The sequence below is a fragment of the Sphaeramia orbicularis genome, chromosome 20 (genome assembly GCF_902148855.1).
Source record: "Sphaeramia orbicularis chromosome 20, fSphaOr1.1, whole genome shotgun sequence".
NCBI classification, from domain to species: Eukaryota; Metazoa; Chordata; class Actinopteri; order Kurtiformes; family Apogonidae; genus Sphaeramia; species Sphaeramia orbicularis.
In genome coordinates, this window is record NC_043976.1 from 26,019,063 (window position 1) to 26,040,778 (window position 21,716).

The 21,716-nt window shown below is 38.1% G+C and overlaps 1 protein-coding gene across 5 annotated transcripts in view; it reads left to right on the forward strand.

Moving 5' to 3' along the window:
- LOC115411281 (disco-interacting protein 2 homolog C-like) overlaps nucleotides 1-21,716 on the forward strand; it is an 84,142-nt gene that overhangs the window by 59,317 nt on the left and 3,109 nt on the right. For all 5 annotated transcript variants that reach the window (XM_030123351.1, XM_030123354.1, XM_030123353.1 and 2 more), the window contains 18 exons: nucleotides 511-647; nucleotides 4,105-4,313; nucleotides 8,165-8,279; nucleotides 9,024-9,225; nucleotides 9,305-9,405; nucleotides 9,950-10,030; nucleotides 11,021-11,144; nucleotides 11,244-11,365; nucleotides 11,467-11,578; nucleotides 12,868-12,977; nucleotides 13,310-13,440; nucleotides 14,708-14,876; nucleotides 17,153-17,323; nucleotides 18,246-18,307; nucleotides 18,988-19,045; nucleotides 20,297-20,371; nucleotides 20,864-21,038; nucleotides 21,123-21,246. In XM_030123351.1, coding sequence (XP_029979211.1) covers nucleotides 511-647; nucleotides 4,105-4,313; nucleotides 8,165-8,279; nucleotides 9,024-9,225; nucleotides 9,305-9,405; nucleotides 9,950-10,030; nucleotides 11,021-11,144; nucleotides 11,244-11,365; nucleotides 11,467-11,578; nucleotides 12,868-12,977; nucleotides 13,310-13,440; nucleotides 14,708-14,876; nucleotides 17,153-17,323; nucleotides 18,246-18,307; nucleotides 18,988-19,045; nucleotides 20,297-20,371; nucleotides 20,864-21,038; nucleotides 21,123-21,246 — 2,278 coding nt within the window. The remainder of the gene's footprint in view (nucleotides 1-510; nucleotides 648-4,104; nucleotides 4,314-8,164; nucleotides 8,280-9,023; nucleotides 9,226-9,304; nucleotides 9,406-9,949; nucleotides 10,031-11,020; nucleotides 11,145-11,243; nucleotides 11,366-11,466; nucleotides 11,579-12,867; nucleotides 12,978-13,309; nucleotides 13,441-14,707; nucleotides 14,877-17,152; nucleotides 17,324-18,245; nucleotides 18,308-18,987; nucleotides 19,046-20,296; nucleotides 20,372-20,863; nucleotides 21,039-21,122; nucleotides 21,247-21,716) is intronic.

Genomic DNA, 21,716 nt, shown 5'->3' on the forward strand with positions numbered 1-21,716 from the left:
CCAATGATAGAAAAAGATTTCCCCATGCAACACCATGAACGCACCCCATCTAGTGTCTTCCATGAGAACTACACCTGCCTCCACAGAGAGTCAAGTAAAGAATGCCAGTATTATGGAGCTTTACTAAATCCTAGGAAGATTCCTCCCAAAAACACTGAGGTGGCAGAATTAAAGTCCTGAAGTGTGATCTATAGATGTTCTTTTAGTCATTGCTAATAGATCATTAACAGCCAGTTATTAGGAATAGACTATCCTAAACTCCTGTTGTCTTTGTCTTAACCTACTTACTAGTTTTGGGTCGGCACAGATGCAGATGAGTAGACATCATAATTGGGTCGGAACAACCTACTTTAAGCTCAGACTCTTATTTTGAAACTGTGACTAAAATGTGTTGGTTTAACTTCCAAAACAGGTGCAGGTACAGAGAGCACTGTTCCTCCTGCTTCTCATAACCCTGTGCCCCCCCCCACCCTCTCTCTCTGTTTGTCTCTGGGTTTCTTGCCCGTCCAGGTCTGGTCTGTGTGGTGAAGCCTGAAGGCGTCCCTCAGCTCTGTCAGACTGATGAGATCGGTGAGTTCTGCGTCTGCTCCATCGCCACCGGAACCTCCTACTATGGCCTCACCGGCATGACCAAGAACACCTTTGAGGTAAGATGAAGTGCATGCAGATTAATTTTTCTGTACCTATAAGGATATGTACGCATGATGACCACTGACAGATGAAGTGGTAATCAAGGTTATTATCCTGTAACAATGGCATATTTTAAGGGGTGGGATATTTTAGGCTGTAAATCAGCAGTGTCGAACACATTTTAGTTCAGGGGCCGTATACAGCACAATGTGATCACAAGTGGGCTGGACTAGTAAAGTAATAACAATGAAGAAAGTAAAAAATGTATTGTGAAAATGTTAACATCTACAAAGTATCCTTTGTAAAAAAAAAAAAAAAAAAAAAGTGAATAAACATGAACGGGTGCAAACAACCTGAAATTTCTCAAGAAAAATGAAATTTCTCAAGAAAAATAAGTTCAATTTTAACAATATTGTGCCTCAGTTTATCATTACACATTACAACTTACAGATCACAGTGAATCTACAAAGACACATGACATTTAGTAACAGGCAGAATATTGTTAAAATTACATACATTACATACAACCTGAACATATTTGTTCAGGTTATTCACAATTGTGTGACATCATAGTTGATAAATGTAAACATTTTCATGTAATTGACCTCATGTAAGTGACCTCTCTTTTCATGATGTGCAACAAGGGCAAATTTGGTTACACTCTGCATTTACATCATGTGGGTCCATTTTTGGTCGGTACTAACCACTGCAGACAGGGAACACCTGCAAGTTTGGAAGTGCTCTAACCCAGCCCTCACCATCACAATTTAGCTCTCATGAAAGTCTCAGGTCCTTATGCCGCCCATTTGGGTGCTTCACGCATCATCTTCAAGGACAAAATGGTCACTTATACTTAATATATCCCACCCACTGAAAAGTGCCATTGTACTGGAATAATCAATATTATTACCACTCCACCTGTCAGTGGTCGAATTGTAGTGGATGACTGATGACGATGTTTCTACTTAGTAAAGGCTATTTGACCAGTTGTCATTAGATTAAGTGAAGTGGTCTAATAAGGTGTATATTTAATCTGAGAAGAACTTTCTGACATGTGCTAAGTGTTTCCCCTGCCTTTAAGAGTCGAATTTACTGGAAATAAGACAGAAGAAGGTTTGGATCTTTTCTGATTGTTTGAGTTTTTGATGGTGGTTTCCAGCTTTGTTCATCTTTTCAAATCAAGACAGACCTTAAATTTGCAAAAGTCTCCAAACACAGACCACAGACAGATTCTGTTTTTCTTTATTGTATGTGCACCTTCTGAAAGCTCACCTTACATAAACTCTCAGAATACATATATTACAGTCAAAAAGAAATAATCACATTTAAGGCAAAGTTTGTGTCAAAATGTCTACTTTTGATCTATAACATTTAAACTAATCAATACTTTTTACAGTAATGTGCTGATCCAGATTCACAGTTTTCACATTCAGATTGAGACATCTTTATTGGTCTAAAGAAGGGCTATTCATTTGCATCTAACCCTGTCCTTATGCTCAAAAATGACTAGGTAGAGGGAACAACAAGCATTAAATCAAATAAAACAACTATTGTCAATGTTGAACAGGTTGATAGAAGAGAGAGTAAAGGTCGTGGAGTTTATTCTGCTAAAGGTGCAGCGAAACAGGGGCCTGAATTCATTGGACAAAACATGTCAGATTGGCTGATAATTCCTTTGCTTTGGAAGCTGTTTCTTTCAAAGGGAGCGCAGATCTCTTTACTAGACTCCACTTATCTTGGAGCAAAGTTTTACAATACCATTTAGATTTTTTTTGTTCTTCAGACAACTCATTAAACCTCTATACAAAAACCAGAAGCCTTTTTACAATTAAATGATAAAAGTTAGACAAAATGGAATAAACAGAGTTAAGACTTGGAAGCTGTTTATGGGAAATTATAGCTTTGGAAACAATTATTAGACCACGTGAAAGGTCATGTGGTATAAATGAGTAAAGTCATCAGAGATTTATCTGTGCAAATGTGACAATCTGCAGAATGAGACTTGAAATGTATGTTTTTATATTAATGACAAAAAACTTTTATTATTTTTATTTTTTTTTTTTAGATTTAGGGGATCAGATGAAACATAAGCTATAAATAGGGTAGGGTTAGGGTTAGCTAGGTTAGTTAGGTTAACCCTAATTAACATCCCAAGAAGAGAGTTTCAAGAGGCCATGTTGAAAATCACAGGTGGATAATTTTTCTATACAGAGTCCTAGCTTTTGGTTGGACCTTGTTTGACTTAATATCATGATTGATCCCTTATTTTTTGCCATATTGACATTGAGGATGTTCTAACGCCATGTTTAACAAAAGCAGGTAGTGCCAAACCACAACCTGACACTTAGCCATGAAGAGGAGACAGTTTCCATATTGAGAAGCCATGCAGACATGCAGGAAATATGCCAAATACCATCTGTTAGAAAATATAAAAGCGACATCAAAAGTTGATCAGGAGGCAAAGACGATCACTCAGAAGATGAACCTGCATCTTCGAAAATCAGTGAACAAAAATACAGACAGTAAAACCACGTAAACAGCATGAAAGGATAGACCTCAGGTGGATGATGTAGTCAGATATTTCCTTCAGGAAACCATAAACAGAGCCAAAAGTGGATTTTGTTTATAGGTTTGTGTTAACACTGAATGCAACTTTTGGAGTTCTCTTATTGCTGCAGTAGGAACATCTCAAATGTAGATTTTATATTGAAGATGTTAATTAGGGCTGCATGATTTGATGAAGCAGTCATGTCATGTGTATGTCAGACAGTATTATGGTTATGATTTTGACTTGAGGCTACTTTGTGGATTATGAAGAAATAAGGAAATGGAAATTAAATTTTTGATGTATTTCCAAGTGAAACATAAACTGTAGCTGCCTTACAAAAACTGTACAGTGTACATTGTAATTTTTTTTATTTTACACTGAAGCTCTCTCTGCTCAATGTCACTAAATCCAGAATGCCATTAACAGACACAGGTCCTATTTATTTATGTTTTTTGAAGTTCTGCAGTTCAGTGATCCTGAGTCTGGGCTCTTAAATTGTACCCTTTTGCAGTATTGTAATATTAGCCACAGGCTAATATTCAGATTTTGTAATTTAAATAATTGTGAAGCCTTAATCTGATCATGTCCTAAAATGTCTGATATTATAGAAGGGTTTGTAGGACTTTGGGATTTGGAGCAGAATGGATGATTGTGATTTATTTGACCAGCATTTTATTTCCCACAACAGTGACCAAGTGGTTGAAAGTAAATTAAATAATGTGCAATGTAAACTATCACAGATCACTCAAACTTGATTATCTGTGGTATTTTATCACTACATATCATGTATTTTATCCTTTAGCGTGACATTACCACTGTGAATATTAAACATACTGCACTGTCTGAATTCAGTTCCGTCGCACATCTGTACCACTGACTGGTTGCCATGGTGACAGTGCAGCTGACCGCCTGTGTGGTTTACCCAGGTTTACCCCGTGAGCTCCACCGGAGCGCTGATCAGCGAGTACGCCTTTGTGAGGACCGGACTCCTTGGCTTCATCGGCCCTGGTGGCCTCGTCTTCATCACCGGCAAGATGGATGGACTCATCATGGTGAGCGGGCGCAGACACAACGCCGACGATATTGTTGCCACAGCACTGGCAGTGGAGCCGATGAAATTCGTCTACAGGGGAAGGTGAGTGTGTAGGGGAGGGGTTTGTGTGTGCAGAGAAAGAGAGACTGTACAGGTTATATATAAAACAGACCAGAAAACCTGTCAACCTACAGCTACAACATTTTTTTAATCATGTTTTTAATAAGTCACATCCACCATGAGCAACAGTAAAATATGAGGAAACAAACTGTATCAGAGAAGATGAATTAGGAACATTTAACAACTTGACACAAACAAATCTGTACATCAAAAATAAGCAGAGGAAAAGGTGAACTATAGAAGCACATCTCAGTTTGGGTTTAACAGCCTTACCTCTCCTTATGTTAGAGATCATATCAGGACACTTCTAACCATAATCGCATAGAGTGAAGTTTAATTGTGTTCCTGGCCCCTGAGGAGGAAATTCATCTTTTACCTGACAGGCCCCAGTGACGTTTTCTGAGCGATTTACGCTGCTGGAGATGATGGAGCAGCTGGAAACATGGAAACATGCTGAAATAAAACCATGACTGGAAGGAAAATTGAGAAACAACTGTTTATGCCACAAGTTATTTTTAAAGCTAAATTACTCAGATTTCACAGGCTTAAGGTTGTCAAATGTAAGAAATAGTTATTTTTCATTTGTTAGAGAAATATATTGTAGAATTGGATTTTAGACAGTTTAAGGAAATAACAGCAATAGTAGTTTGTTTGGTGCACTTTTTACAGAATAAGGTTATAAACTAATAATATTTATATGGCAACGTTTGCTTTGATGGACAATCAGAAACAGGAAACTGAAGAAATTATTGAACAGAAAACACCAAATCTAAAGGCCAAACAAGTAAAAGATGAGAAGAAATAAGATTAAAAACAAGAAGATGAAAGGCACAAGATGTAAGACAGAGATGTGAGAAAATCAGTTAAATAAACACAAAAACAGAAAAAGGACTAAAAATGAGTAAATAGAATGAAATCGCAACATCACGCAATGCAATTAAAAGCAATAATGTAAAGAGTGTTTCACAAGAATAAAATCATAAAATGGTAAAAAGAAAATAAACACAACAACAAACCTTAAAAAACACTGGATCAATAATCACTAAAAGGGTCAGTGAGTAACTGAACACAAAAACAAGCATCTCCATCCACTGTCATTTGTCAAACATGGGTTTTATTGGTGAATCAATGTTGCTGAAGATGATGGTATTTCCATGTTCACTATGGAGCTTCTGAACATTCAAATCCACCATATCTGATGAACATGAGAAACTGCATTTTACCTGAATTATTTCCGTGTATTGTTAGGATTCATGGTTGAAAAGTTCAACATTTTTGATCAATAGATACTTTTGGCCACTTGTGGCTGTTTAGGTCTTGAAGATTAAAGGACAACCATAAACATTGTCAAAGGACAATAATAAAAGCAGACAACAAACACTAAATCATAGGACTGGAGTCAGTGGCCAGTTTGAGCCTTTAGTTAAGCTTAAATATAAAAAATAAACAATGCAAATGGAATCTGACAATCAATTTTCTTTGGCATTAATTATGGTCAGCTTTAGTTTCTTTTGCTCTTTATTAAACAAACAGCTTGTGTTTTATAGCTACAGTGTATTCTAGTACAGTTTATACCCCACACAGTTAACCAGGTGCAGACAAAATATTTATCATATGCACTTAGTGTAAAAATATTCACTAGTTTCAGTCCTAACTAAGATAATTATGTAATTTTAATGGATTTGATCATGCACTGGATCCCTAGGAGTTGTGTGGTTTCTTTGTCTCTGTGTCAGTTTAATGTTTTTTGTCTGCCGCTGCTGTTTGTGTGCTGATAATATTCTGCGATAGAACTGGCCCAGTGTTTGCAGAAGGACTGTTTGATGTGTAATACATCCTTCCTTCCTTGTGTTCACATGCAGCTTTGTTGTTGCCTGTTCTGTATCCTGAATGTCTGCAAACATTCACATAAAAGCAGCATCAATAAAAAGTACAATGAAGCGAATCGGGCGTCAAATGGTCTTTAATCCCTCTGCAGTGGAGCCTTCTCCTGAAAGTGAATGAAGCTCAGTTTAACAGATTCTCATTCAGCAGATGTTGTGGATCTTCATCTGTTGTCTTCACTGCTTTTTCGTCATCTGCTCTCAGGTTTATTGGAGTCAAACGCAAAAATACAGATGGTTTTACACAATTAACACTGACATTTAAAAGCTCAGAGTAGAATTCAAACATGTGAGTCTGAAACAGTTTTTCTTCAGCTTGATTAAAATACTTGTTACATGTCCAGAAGTATTCCGAAAACAGAAATTCATGTGCAAGTGTTTCCTTCTGCTATGAAGCATCTAATCTCCTGGAAATAGAGGAAGGGGAAGTTTTTTTCTTCTGACAATATAAAGAAAATTTCAGCTACATTCATATTTTCAAACTTGTTGTTTCAAGCCTTTCAACTATTGAAGCCTTCAGCAATCCTTAAATCTTTGGGTAAGAGCGCTGCCAAGATTCAGAGAGTTTTCATAGAGTGTCAAGGGAATGTGAAGCAAGCTTTTGAAAAGACTTGAAAATGAAGATGCAAATGATATGGTTTTCCATATACTGATTTGGAGCGAATAACATAGGCAGGATTGTGTTGTCAACAGGTGGCGCTGTAGGCTACGATACACGTGGCTCTAATAAACAGCAGAAGCAGATCATTCTGTTTTTTTTTTTTCATTTAACATACCTGTGATGTCTACTTATAAGGATGAGAGAGGAATAATTGAGCCTCCTCGTCAGTCCACGCTACTGTTGTACCAGCCGTGTTTAGTCACCTGACCAGTGACATGAGTTAAATGTTCAATACACCAGAATTTATTCAGAAAAAGTGTTTCCATATCGTTTATATACTCAGCTCCCTCTTTATGGGCATATAAAGCAAAAGCAGCAAAACAACCTTAAGCAAGCAGAAATAAGTTTTTTATTCTAAATCACTGACATGTTTCTGTTCTGATGACATTTTTTCAGTAGTAAGTCAGTAAAGAAAATCATCACCCTTCATCAAACTTGATTTCCTGTCCGTACTTTGATAATAATAATAATACTTCAGTTGATGAAAAGACAGCACCTTGAAGTTTTATTGAATTCAAAATCTTATTTAGACCATATTCCTTTCTCTTTTGTAAACTCATTACATTACCTAATGTCAAAACATGGTGAAATGATAGATTTATCCCAACCGAAGACAAACGATCAAATTGAGTGTTGACATCATTATTATGTACCAATATCGACAAGATAATCAAACCAAAAAATCTGGCTGGTCAGTCCGGTCTGTTCTGATTGAAGTAATTACATGAAGCTTTTTTTCTGACAGGGTTATTATTCCCATCATTAGTGGACTGATTAGTCAAACACTTCAAAGAAGTTCTTTATCATTATCTTCTTCACCCTGTTACTTTGAATATAAGTAATATGCTTTATGGCGGGAGTTTTTTTTTTTATCGTCTTTCATCACAGAAGCTAAAGCTGAGAGAAGATAACAGTACATTAACTCGAAGAAATGTAGAATGGAATAGAAATATCAAAAAGCTGAGTCTGTTACTTGTGTAATCAGGATTTATTTCAGGTTTCTTTGGACCATTTTCTTAATATTATAATAATATAGCTCAAAAACTGACAGTACATAGTTTTTAATCAAAGAACAACATGAAAACTATGGAATACACTGTTATTGGATTATGAATGGACATCATTTCCTTCAGTACTGACCTGTTTTTTAGGTTCTTTCTCCTCTGTGCAGTGTCAGACTTTTCTCACATTCATCTAAAATTGAGAGTTTAGTGTGTTGCTTAGTAACAGCTGCAGCTTCAGAGAAATATCAGGTGGTAAATGCTGTTTTTCCTCCTCTGTCTCTGCAGGATAGCTGTGTTTTCTGTGACGGTACTAAGGGATGAGAGGATCGTGGTGGTGGCTGAGCAGAGACCCGACTCCACAGAGGAGGACAGCTTCCAGTGGATGAGCCGCGTCCTCCAGGTACAATAGTGGACGCACTCTGAGGACATTCTCTAACTTATAGACCACCACTGAAAACACAGCAAAACATGAAACTAGGAAGAACCTGTCAAAACAGATTCTTTGTATTTCTATCCAGAAGCAATGTAATAAATACCCAGGCCTCTACTATTAGCATTATGTGTAACTTACTTCACATTAATCTGTTAAACCCTGGTCCAGTGAGTTTCCGCAGTAGAGAAATAATACTTGTCTTGGACAGTTAGTTTGTTTTTGATATTTGAACATTTAAGTGCTGCTTGTTTGACTTGTGTTCTGTTTTCTGAACACTGATATTGTTAAACTTTTAGCTGACATTCTTTTGGTTACATGGATGTAGCATTACCATAGCAACACAGGCAGAATTGAGGTCCCAGGGGCAGCCAGGTACAAGAGGCTATACAGGATAAAATGTTGTTGTTATTGCACAAAAAAATGTAGTTTTTTTCCAATTCCTCAAAACACTTTACAAGTGTGACCTCAACACAATACATATTAATGTACAAAATTATGTACAGAAATTACATACTGTATCTATCGAATGAATTGCAGTCATTTACCATAACGTGATCAATAGGGATGCTAAACATCAGTTCTGGCCCACAATTTCCCAATTTGGCTGACACTGCTATGAATTTTTTTAACTCTGCATTGCTTTGTTGGTGGTCGAATAAGTTTATTGCTAAAATTGATGCTTTAACTTCACAATCCACTCTGTCCTCTCAGGCCATAGACAGTATCCACGGAGTTGGCGTCTTCTGCCTGGCTCTGGTCCCGGCCAACACCCTTCCCAAGACTCCTCTGGGCGGCATCCACCTGTCAGAGATCAAACAGCTGTACCTGGAGGGGGGGCTGCACCCGTGCAATGTCCTCATGTGCCCCCACACTTGTGTTACCAACCTGCCCAAACCGCGGCAGAAACAGCCAGGTGGGAGCGACCGGCCAATCACTGCTCACAGATGTGTGTTCCATCATCTTGTCGGCTGATGTGTGTGTTTGTGTTTCAGAGATCGGACCTGCCTCGGTGATGGTGGGCAATCTGGTGTCAGGGAAGAGGATCGCTCAGGCCAGTGGCAGAGATCTGGGACAGACCGACGACAACGACCAGGTGATACACAATCGCAAAAACAAAACAGCAAAACAAACACTGAACAAACATGTACAGCTACTTGTCTCAAACACAGGAAAATGGATCTAAGTAGGTCACAGAGCAGTTTTTATTAGGTCACCAGTTGTTAGATATCATCCATGTTTCATGTTTTCAAATCTAAACAAGAGAAGAGTTTAAATGGTATAGACATGAAAAAGTGGATGGAAGTGATCAAAAGTTCTGCACCATTTATGAGAACACTTACTGCTGTTTACATGTGGGCAATGGTTTGGCTGTTAAAACATATGTCTGGTAATTGTTCTCTGTATTAACTGGGAAAAAAAAGTCTTAGAAGTGTTTCATTCTGTTTCCAGTCTATGCAGCAGTAGACTAAACATAGTCCCAATGAGCTTCTTCTGATTGTGTTTTCATGTGGTTTATTGATTCAAAAAACCAGATTACAGCAGGAATGTATCAGGGTTTACTTTACACATACTTCACACAAATACACTTAGAGCTGACAAACCAAAATTCATTCATGTTTTCCTCCCTGTCTTCCCAGTTCCTGTTCCTGTCAGAGGTTTTGCAGTGGAGGGCCCAGACCACACCAGACCACGTCCTTTACACACTGCTCAGCTCCCGGGTAACAATACACACATTACACTTTATTATTAAGACATGTGGTATATATCATATACTTGATGATATGTTATTCGATCATCAAGTGCAGTATTAGACCATAGCTTCTTATTTTGTTTCAAGTCAAAAATAATCCTCAAACAGATTTTAAAAACCTACATTCTGAAAAGTAGCAAGGAAATGAGCTTTACGCTAATTATGGAACAGCGGATCTTAAATATGGAGGCTTCAGACACAGTAGCATGGTGATGTTAATTCAGTTTGGTTACTCCATCAGTTCATGTTTTGCTGAACGGTTATGAAAGGTTCATCTGTTCATACTCTTTCATATAGCCTGTGTTTTCTCTGGAGACAAGTTACTAAATACAGTAACAAAACAAAATCACAGTTTCTTCAGTGTAAAAACTTTCACAGGTAGAGAAGTTGAACACAGACTGTCATGCTGTAGACTGGGGTAACTGAGGGAGACTTTAACGTACTATTTCACTTTTTAGTTGAAGTTTCATTAAGCCAAAAAACATGGTTTAAACCAAGGTTAGTGTTTGGGAGTTGTCAGATAATAAATCATTTTTAACAGCATGCTGAAACCCCTAAAGGCAAACTTCGCCCATGTGCTTTTTAAACCATTCCACATCCTCAGGGCAGAGACACAGCCCTCCTCTCATTTCCCAATTTGTAGCTCCTCCATTCTTATTCTGACATCTTAGTCCCTCCCACCTGAGATGTGAGCAGAGGAGTCAAGTTGGAGGAGGAAGAGAGAAGAAACAGGCTTTTAACAACATGAGTCATCCTTATTGCAGAGCCATCATTTTACATAAATGTTAAAATATTATGTGGATCATTTTATCTTGGTTTCACTGCTGGTTTTCATTATCACTGACAGATGAGCAAGATGGTGTTGAAATTTTTTTTCCTGCTACTATACTTATGACACAGAAAATCAACTCTTGACTGTGCACACTAGCTAACTTCTCCTTCCTCTCCTGTCCTGCAGGGGGCGGTGTCCAACTCCCTCACCTGCCTGCAGCTGCATAAGAGAGCAGAGCGGGTGTCTGCTCTGCTGATGGAGAGAGGAGGTCTGCAGGAAGGAGATCACGTCGCTCTGGTCTACCCACCAGGTCAGAGCTGATGTATCTCAAAAAGATCAGATTTAGATCATCATTTAAATCCGGACTTGATCTTAACACTCACACATCGATTATGTCCACGTGCTACAGGTATCGACCTGATCGCAGCCTTCTACGGCTGCCTGTACGCTGGCTGCGTTCCTATAACAGTGAGACCACCTCACCCTCAGAACATCTCCACCACGCTGCCCACTGTCAAGATGATCGTTGAGGTCAGAGGTTTTAGACGTTTCATCAAAGATTTGTATCAGTGTCAAGGTCTTCAGGGAAATGTTAATGTGAAATATGTCACCCTTGACCTCTCCATCTGCAGGTGAGTCATTCAGCCTGTGTGATGACCACAGCCGTCATCTGTAAGCTGCTGCGCTCCAAGGAGGCCATGGCCACAGTGGACATCAGGAACTGGCCGCCGGTCCTGGACACTGGTACAGCAGATTCCCTCAAACACACAGACACAGTAGAGCTTCATTAAAAACCCTATGGCTAGGGTCCAACATCATACTCATGTACATTTAATATTAAACTGCTTTGGTTTGTGAAGAGAGAACACCACAGAAGTCTTTGGATGGTGGACTGAAGAGGTCGGTGGTGTGAAATGAAAAGCCACGTTATACAACATGACGCAGTAGACACACGTACAACTAATAAAATTTTGCTATTAGGATGGACAGCTTTACCTGAAATTAGTTTAGTCTCCTTCTGTTCCTTCTGGACACTCAGTCCCGACACTTTTTCATCCAGGATCTCAACAAACTCTGCACTTTGCCCTCAAAGACCTAAACAGCCACTGGCGACCAAAAGCATTTACTGATCTAAATTGTAATCTAATCCTGTCAGTATATTGAAATAATTCAGATAAAATGCAGTATTTAGCTTTTCATCGTCATCAGGTATGACCCATTTGGATGTTCAGAGGCTCTGTAGCGAACATGGAAACATCTTCTGCAACATTAATTCACCAATAAAACCCATGTAGTTTGACAAATGACAGTGGTTGAAGATTCTTGTTTTTACGTTCTGTTAAATATATATTTAGCTTTTTATTTACTTTTCTGTGTTTTGATATAATAACCTTTAAATTTACTCTGAACTTTAATGGAAAGCTACATAATCAATAAATTAGATATAGGAAAATACCTGATCTTTACAGAAAAATGCAAAATGAAGAGGATGATATTATAATAAATGGTGACAAATCACTTAGGAAAGGTGGAATTTGGAGAAAAATTCATTTAGAAATCATTCACGTCCATGTTTGATTTGGTACCAGAATTAGTGACAATAGTGACTTTTGACAGCTCGGGTGAGATTTTAGTCATTACTTAGTGTTGTGTTGTGGCTTGTAGTTTAGTGGCAAAAACTAAAATCTGCCCCAGTCAGTGGAAACACTACATTTGTGTAGTTTCAGAGTCTTTAGGTTTGTTTCCAGTTTAAAATACACCTTAGCTTTACCTTTTTTGTATGTATATTGTCATTTCACCTGTGAAAAAGATAAAAATAAAGAGGAATATCTGTGTTAAAAGTCACATTTCACAGTGTTTTTAAAGAAGTTTTGAATAAAGTAAATATCTCATATCTCATATTCTGGTTCTTTTTCAAACTGCTGTCATTAAATAGTGGGTTCAGCTTAAGGTCAGTGTTGAAATGAATGTAGTGTCTTGCTGTTACAAAATGCATGTATATGTGTGTGTGTCTGTGTGTCTGTGTGCTGCAGATGACCTGCCAAAGAAGAAGCCTCCAGCCCTGTATAAGCCCACCAACCCTGATGGCCTGGCCTATCTGGACTTCAGCGTGTCAACAACCGGCATGTTGGCCGGAGTTCAGGTCAGCTCAGCGTTAATCCTCATCACTCAGCAAACTGCATGGCGAGCAGTTTTCACTCCTTATTTGATTTATTAATTCACTACATTCAGTCCAGAAAGACAAGTAACAACCGATGATGTGTACTACAGAACATACAGTAACAATGACACAATAAAATGGTCGTGTTTGTTGAGTTTAGGGGAAAAAAGTAAACAATGGATGAACAACACGCAGCAGAACTAACCAGCTGAAGTGCACCTTGAAAAACTCATTCATTAACTTTCCATGTCTCGATCTTGTTCCTTGTTTGTGTGTTGTTGTCTCTCTGTCCTCCCCTCTGTCTCTTTCATCAGATGTCCCATAATGCCGTTGGAGCCTTCTGCCGGTCAGTGAAGCTGCAGTGTGAGCTGTACCCGTCCAGAGAAGTGGCCATCTGTCTGGATCCATACTGCGGCCTCGGCTTTGTCCTCTGGTGTCTCTGCAGGTCAGTGCAGTTTCTTTTAAGAAGTTCAAATCAACTGAATTTTAGATGTTTTAGTCATTTAGTTATTAGTTATTTATCTCCTCGTTAGTATAGTGGTGAGTATCCCTGCCTGTTACGCGGGAAATCGGAGTTCAGTTCCCCGACGGGGAGTACACATGACTTTTCTGGAATTTCCCCTTGTCAAACTAATAAAGGCTTATCTTATCTTATCTTATCTTATCTTATCTTATCTTATCTTATCTTATCTTATCTTATCTTATCTTACTTAGTTCTTCAGAGCACAAAAAAAGTCAGGATCAGGCTAATTTATTTGTCATCTTGTTCTGACGTAGCAAAAACATGTAGATAACATGGAGTTTGAGGTGAGTTGTAGCCTTTTACTGCTTAGAATCAGGTTTGACTTGATAAATGAAGAGTAAATGTTTAGAATTCTGCACTCAGTTGAAAAGTCACATATAGACTCTAACTCAGAATTTGGACCAATGATGGATTTTTGCAGTAATAGTATTTTAAGCAGTAGACAATGAGAAACATTCAAGAACTGGAATTGTCAATATCCTTTATTGAGTTCTTTAAGCCTGTATTGCCAATGAATGTCCTTTGAGGATCGTCAGAGTGTTCAGATGTCTGGTGTATTTACCTAAACATGTTCACCAGAAATTCTCTATCACATGCACTAAATTACAGGAAGTGTCACAACCCAGGTTGGTGCTGCAACATAAACAAAACACCTGTGTTTTAGATGACAGTGAAAAGAAAGTAATTCCAAAAAAACATGATGATTATTGTAATAAGTGCCATTATCTCATTTGAATCCTGATGTAAATTTGGCAAGACAAAGCAAAAATTATGACCTTTTGGTACAAAGTCATCAGTCAAAAAATGAACGGTAAAAAGTCATGTGTGATTCTGTTTTCAGTTTGGGAGTGAAATGGGTCTTAAAATGGATTTATAATGAGGTTAAAACCTGCAGCTACAGCAATACCAATGTTTATATCAGTTTAGTCAATTGTAGATGTAGTTTTTTGGGGGGTATTTATTCTCCTTTTGTACAAGTGAAACAAGGAAATCTTTGAATGTGCACAAATTTATTCAACAACTATATAACAACACAACTGAACTTTGGTGACGTAGCTGATGTCAGTAAACATAGCCCATGTTTGCCAATGCAGTATTTAGGCAATATGTCTGTGCTTCACTAAAAATAGCCCTTAAAATCACTTGTAATGCCAAACACATCCTGTGGTGTGTTTCTGTTTTTGTGCAGCGTGTATTCAGGCCATCAGTCCATTCTGATTCCCCCGGTGGAACTGGAGTCCAACCCGGCGCTGTGGCTGCTGGCCGTCAGCCAGCTGAGGGTGCGAGACACCTTCTGCTCCTACAGCGTCATGGAGCTCTGCACCAAAGGACTCGGCCTGCAGACCGAAGCACTCAAGGTCAGCGAGACACCGACACAAAACAGTCTAACATTTGATCAACATGTGAAAACGGCTGTATCAGACTCAGATGATAAAAACACCTTTAGCTCAATTTTGACACCAGGATTCAGCATCAGGTTCAGACAGAAGAGCAGCATCAAGCAGAAAAACCAGTCGTTTTATCATTTTTGTTGTAGTGGAATGAATCTGGGATGTAGAAAGACTAGTGTGGCAGAAAGCTGCCTGTCATAAACTTAATAAAAAAAGCACACAAAAGTGATTGCTGATGGCTAATAAAACAAATATATTGTGTAATGTGGTGACAGAACACCTCTTTTAATCTGCTCAAAGGTGAGATGAGAGGATGTATTTTTTATAAGACACAAGACAAAGACCCACTGATCAACCATCACATCAACAGAAACTCATCTTACACTTACAGCAACAGAAATCCTATGGCAACAGTGCATCGTAGCAACTTAAAAATAACTTATCACAAGACTCTGAGCTCAGATAAACACACACATTATATGTCCATCACAAAGGACCAGTCTTTGGAATCACTTACTGGATATGGTACACATATATACTTTAGGATGTACATGTTAATTAAGACAGTGCGTTATAATCGCATGTCCACCAGGTTTATCACCATGGAGCCAGTTTGCATTTTATTTTTATATTTTGATCTGTCAGTTGCTGCCAAACTTAAGTTTTCTTATCATCTCATGAACTGCAAAACTTTTGTTGCACACAACCACAAAGACAAATTGTACCAAAGTAGATCTACATCCTCAGACTTGTAGCAGTTACAAGTTTAAGTTCCCAAGATGGTCAGTGTTTTCTGTCATGTCCCTCGATCACAACACCTGAAGAATTTCTGAGTCTAATCTGATGCAGCAACCATGAGAACAGACAACAGTAATGAACTCACAGAGTCTGAAGCAACTTCACTCAGAAGACATCCGTCCTCGAGCTCGGTGGTAATAAAGTCGGACTGTCTCCATCTGTGTCCGTCTGCTCAGCCTGAGGCCACGTCTGGCTCTGATTGGTCACTGATGGATGCTGCTGAGTTAATTTTAGTGATTACCTTTCTGTATGTCTCCATGGAGACTGGAAGCCAAGTAAAAGTAGACATGTTCTGTACTTTTCAGATTTTTTTTCTTTATAAAACACAGAAACACTGGTCTTAAAACACCCAGTATTTTAGTACTAACAATGAGGGTATCTGTGTGTATGTAACAGGTTTCTACTCAGTGTCATTATTATGATGATAACCTGGTAACACTTTGTCACCAAGGAGACAAGTCATTCAATGTGAAGTCCATATTTCTGATGTTATGAAGTTTTAAACCTAAAGCTAAAGTTAATGCCACTGTATTTTATACTAACTCACTCTGATAATCATATTCTCCATAAAACAAGCATAACTTACATATATAACTTGCATTATGTCCATACATAATAGCACTTTGATTAAAATTGTATCTTAAAAAGGTCATTAAATCTATTTGAAATACCTGTAAACACATTGTTCTGTGTCTTAATAATTATCTCTATATTACCAAACTATTCCACATTAATTTTAATTCCTCTCTAAACTGTAAAACCCTGAAAGAATGTTTAGATTCTGGTTTGGAGTTTTTTACTTTAATCAAACAAATCAATCAGAAGTCATTCTCCTCTTGAGAAGAAAGGCAGATAAAGTTGCAAGTCCTTGTTTTAAATCATTTTTACAACTTTTGGTTTCGGTGTCTAGATATTACTAGGTATAAGATGTTACTCTCAGATGTTTTAAACTCCAAAGACCTCAACACCTGCAGGAGTCTAAAAACATGTTTGTAACCCTAACAAGTTTAGTAACTTGAATTGGTTGTTCTGTCATTATGGGTAAAGTATTCAGATAAAATGCAGTTTCTCAGCTTTTCAGCTGCATTGTGAAAATGCACAGGATTATATAACAGCTGAAGTAGTGTTAGGTCTTTAAGGGTTGGATAGAATAAAAGAAACATCATGGACCTTAAAACTAGAAAAATGTCAAAATGCACTGTACTTATTTATTTTTGGCATTATGAAATTTACTTATGATATGAATCATCTCACTCTTAAAATGAGGAAGACAATCTTTTCCTTATGCTGTGATATTCAACAAACCTTTATTTTGGCTTTAACTGATTAAATCTAACCCACCAGAAATATTCCTGTCTGTTACTAACCTCCGTCATAAACAGTGTGACAGGTGATCTAAAGCCCCTTTGACCTCTGGCTTACTTGTGTTGTTGTCTTCTCTCCAGGCTCGGGGTCTGGATCTGTCCCGGGTTCGAGCCTGTGTCGTGGTGGCGGAGGAGAGGCCCAGGATGTCGCTCACACACTCCTTCTCCAAACTCTTCAAAGACCTCGGCCTTCACCCTCGATCAGTCAGCACGGCGTTCGGCTGCAGAGTCAACCTGGCCATCTGTCTGCAGGTACGACACATGACACTGCAGTGAAGACCAGCCCGGTTCATACTCAGAACCATAACATCCACAAACACCAGCAACTCTTTGAAGACTGTGGTTTAGTAATTTTGTGTTTTGACCAATTTACTCATTTCTTCTTCATTATTATTGTATCTAGTGTCTAGTTCTTTTATATTTTAAGAAGCAGTGTGTATTTATAGATGATTCTGTTGTTTTCCAATATAAATACAACAGTAATGATGCGATTGATAAGTTTGATGACATTATCAAGGTAGATTTTTACTGTTTTTCTTTGTAACAATTACATCTTAAGTATTGTGTTTGATCCAAGTAATATTCAGAAAAAATTAGAAAATAATAATGTGTTGTACACTGCATATATTTCCTATCAAGGTGTGATAAACAACATTTTTACCTCCGCCAAGGAGGTTATGTTTTTGCCAGGGTTTGTTTGTTTGTCTGTCTGTTTGTCTGTCCGTTAGTGTGCAACATAACTCAAAAAGTTAAGGACAGATTTGGATGAAATTTTCAGGGTTTGTTGGAAATGGGATAAGGAAGAAATGATTAAATTTTGGTGGTGATCGGGGGGGGGGGGGGGGCACTGATCGTTAGTGTGCAACATAACTCAAAAAGTTCTGGACAGATTTGGATGAAATTTTCAGGGTTTGTTGGAAATGGGATAAGGAAGAAATGATTAAATTTTGGTGGTGATCGGGGGTGGGGGGGGCCCACGGGGGGGGCCACTGATCAGCCTTGGCGGAGGTCTGCGCTCTCCGAGTGCTTCTAGTTACAGAATGTTCTGGTCTTTGTTGGTATCTGTGTCTTTATTTAGTGGATGTTTTTAATGATAAGCAGTTCTTTTGAATTAACTTCTACGAGTCTGGTGTTGGTCAGATGATCACTGGTTCTGTTCTGTGATTGGCTGCAGGGCACTTCAGGACCCGACCCCACTACTGTGTATGTCGACATGAGAGCGCTGCGACACGACAGGTACCGTCACTTTTGCCTGTCTTTTATTTTACTGCACAAAATGTGGACGTTTCCTGAGATTGGGAAATAAGACATAATTGCAATAATTGTCAAGTCTTTATTTCTTTTAAGCTCAAAGGCTGATGTATGTTCCTGAATAAAGAGGAAACCACATGTCAAAAAGTGGAATATTCATGTTATGTTAGGTAGAATAAACCATCAGCCATTGGAGCATAAATATAAAAAGACAAAATATGGTCTTTAAGTCAGAATTATGTCTATGTGTGGCAGCTATAAAATAAATTCATGAATCTAAATGAACCAATTTGAGTTTTTCAAATTAATCATCAAATTTCATCAACATTTGGTCGTGTTAATGAAGATTCTTACACCTGATGAGCTTGTTTACATTCATTACATCTGCATAGTTTTTTTCCTTTTATGCCGGTATTAATTTTGTTACAACTCTATTCTTTGTCACATTTCCTTTCTGTCTTTTACACCTTGTTCATCTGTGTGAATTAGACAAACTATTTATGTTACACTGGTGTCTTACTGCCCTCTAGTGGTGAAGTGTTGTAGATCTGGATTCTGCGTGCAACTAGAGCATTTACATTACATCGAACATTTGTTATGTTGATATTCTTCTGTTGTTATGGTTTTATCGTCTGGCCTTAACATGTGCTGTTTACGTGTTTCAGAGTTCGACTGGTGGAGAGAGGTTCTCCTCACAGTCTGCCATTAATGGAGTCTGGAAAGGTGAGTGTGATTTACAGCTGAAGTAAATCATGAAAAAATACATAGTACCTCAGTAAAAATTTAAGCGCCATTCACATTCTGTTAGAAGTCCAACCTATTACTATTTGATAGGATGTTCTTCACCTAAAAGTCAAGTAGTTAACATCCAGTGCTAGCTACATAATATGAAGTTAATGTTTTTATGTATCAGAAAAATCAACTGTGAGTGTTTAAAGTGAAATCTAGTGGTGCATCACAGCTAAAACAGGCTCATAAAAACAAAAACAGAAATGGCAGTACATCAAATGTCAGAGGACTCTCTCTGCTCATCCTCCCACATCCACTGAGTCAAAACACTGAGCAGGTTTGAGCCCTGAAACGTCCGCCCTTTCCAGTTCGTCTGTGGATATGTGGGTGAGGAGAGCATCACAGAACATCTCTGTGATAATTACTCACAGTGCCGGCTGGTTTATTGATAGAAATACAGACTGTGTAGGCATGACAGTGTTTGTCTGGATGGATCGAGGCTTTAGCAGCTTCACGTCAAATTCAGACACGGAATGAAAATAAAATGTACATCGATAGGACAGGAACAGTACACAACATGTTTTCTTCAGTCTGTGTTTTGCTCTGTTGTTCAGTAACACCATCTTCAGCAGACTTAAGCTATAAGATCTGAGAAAAATAAGAGAAAGTAGGAAAATAAGATAATGTATTATTGTGATGACCCTAGAATGTATTATAGAGTATGATTTAAAAGTAAAGTGTTTTGAATTTGTTTTGATTATTTTTTTGCTTCACTATCACATTTTTCTTGAGCTCATTGATGTTAGAACACTGATTCTACACATGCTTGTTGTACTTTTTTATTCTTATCATACTAATCTTTAAGAATAATCATATTTTTTGCCAGTTTTCTTTAGTTTTTTCTAAGCAAGTAGTCGAACCTGCCAAGTAAACCTTCCTGAATCTCAAAGTGACGTCTTCAGATGTTCAAAAAAATCCAAACATGTTCAGTTTACTGGCACATTAACTGGAGAAATAATGACAAACATTCGCAGATGAACTGCTGGGCAGCATCGCTTCAACATGACAATTAATTTGTCTATTTTCAAAAGAACTGTCATCAGTGAGGCATCATCAGTAAACGTCTTCGGACACATGGAGATGGATGTGTGTTCATGTTTACTGGTCATATGGAAAGTTTTATATAAAGATGTGACTCAGAAAGAAGCGGTAACCATGGTGACTGATTCTATTTTTCGTTTTAAGATCCTGCCCGGAGTCCGCATTATCATTGCCAACCCGGAAACCAAAGGCCCACTGGGAGACTCGCACCTTGGGGAGGTCAGCACGACTGCAGATTCTCAGTTGTAGTTTTCCTTTTTTTTCTTTTCTCTTTGTTCCATCTCTTGACTTTTTCCTTAGCAGGTTTTGTTCATTTTGTCTTCTCCCTCTTTTTATTGTTTTCAGTTTTTCAGTTGCCTTTTCTTTCTCTCCCTCCCTTTTTTACACCCTTGATTTTCTTACATTTCTGCTAACCTGTATGTTTTCTTGTCCTTTCTCTGTATTTTTCTTTCCTTTTTTGTTTGATCTTCGTACTTTTTTGTCCTTCTGTTTCATTTTGGTCTTTGCTTTATCTTCCTTTTGTTTCCTTTTCGTTTCCGATCCCCTTGTTTTGTCTTGTACTCTAATTTCTTTTGTATTATCTCTGATTTTGTCACTGTTTTATTTGCATACTTTGTGATTTTAATTGACCTAAATCTGTTCTCACATCTGATGTCTGTCGTTCTGAAGTCTTCTTGGATCTAAGTGTTTGCTGTTGTGTCATTCGTGCAGATCTGGGTGCACAGTGCTCATAACGGCAGCGGTTACTACAGCGGTTATGGCGAGGAGGTTCTTCAGTCCGATCACTTTAATTCCAGGCTCAGTTTTGGAGACACTCAAACGGTTTGGGCCAGGACCGGGTACCTTGGCTTCCTGAGACGCACCGAGCTCACAGATGCTAACGGAGGTTGGTTTTTTCCTCTTTTCTTTGCTACATTTTGTCTGTTTCTTCTGTTCCACCAACATGTCGTCTATAAATGTTTATGAACAGAGAGACATGATGCTCTATTCGTGGTCGGCGCCCTGGAGGAGGCCATGGAGCTACGAGGGATGAGATACCATCCCATCGACATCGAGACCTCTGTCATCCGTGCCCACAAGAGCATCATGGAGTGGTATGTTACACTTATGTGTTACAGCTTTTATATAATCTTTTTATATTTATGTATATTAATATGTTTCCCACATGAATATCAAAAATCCATGTACCTCTGGTGACCTGTACAAATTGTTTTACTTCTGGGCAGTTATAGTCAAATAATGTCAAGTACCTTGTGTTCCAGGAAGGGAAATACTGCAGTTAATTTTCATTCAGATTCTATTTACACAAAAAGCTTTTGAAATTTGTTGAAGTCTTACTGAGAGAATGAGAGAAAACATTACTGACCTGTGTTTTATCATGAAGTTCCAAAAATGTTTGCTTGTTGTCAGTTATAGATCTTAGAATGAAAGAAATCCAGAACCAGCAGATCAGACTTTTATAAATCATTGAATAAAATAAAAAAGTTCAGTCTTGGCTGATACACTGTGACAGAATGATACATGTTTATTCCACTTCTTACATGTCTATTCACTGAAGAAACCA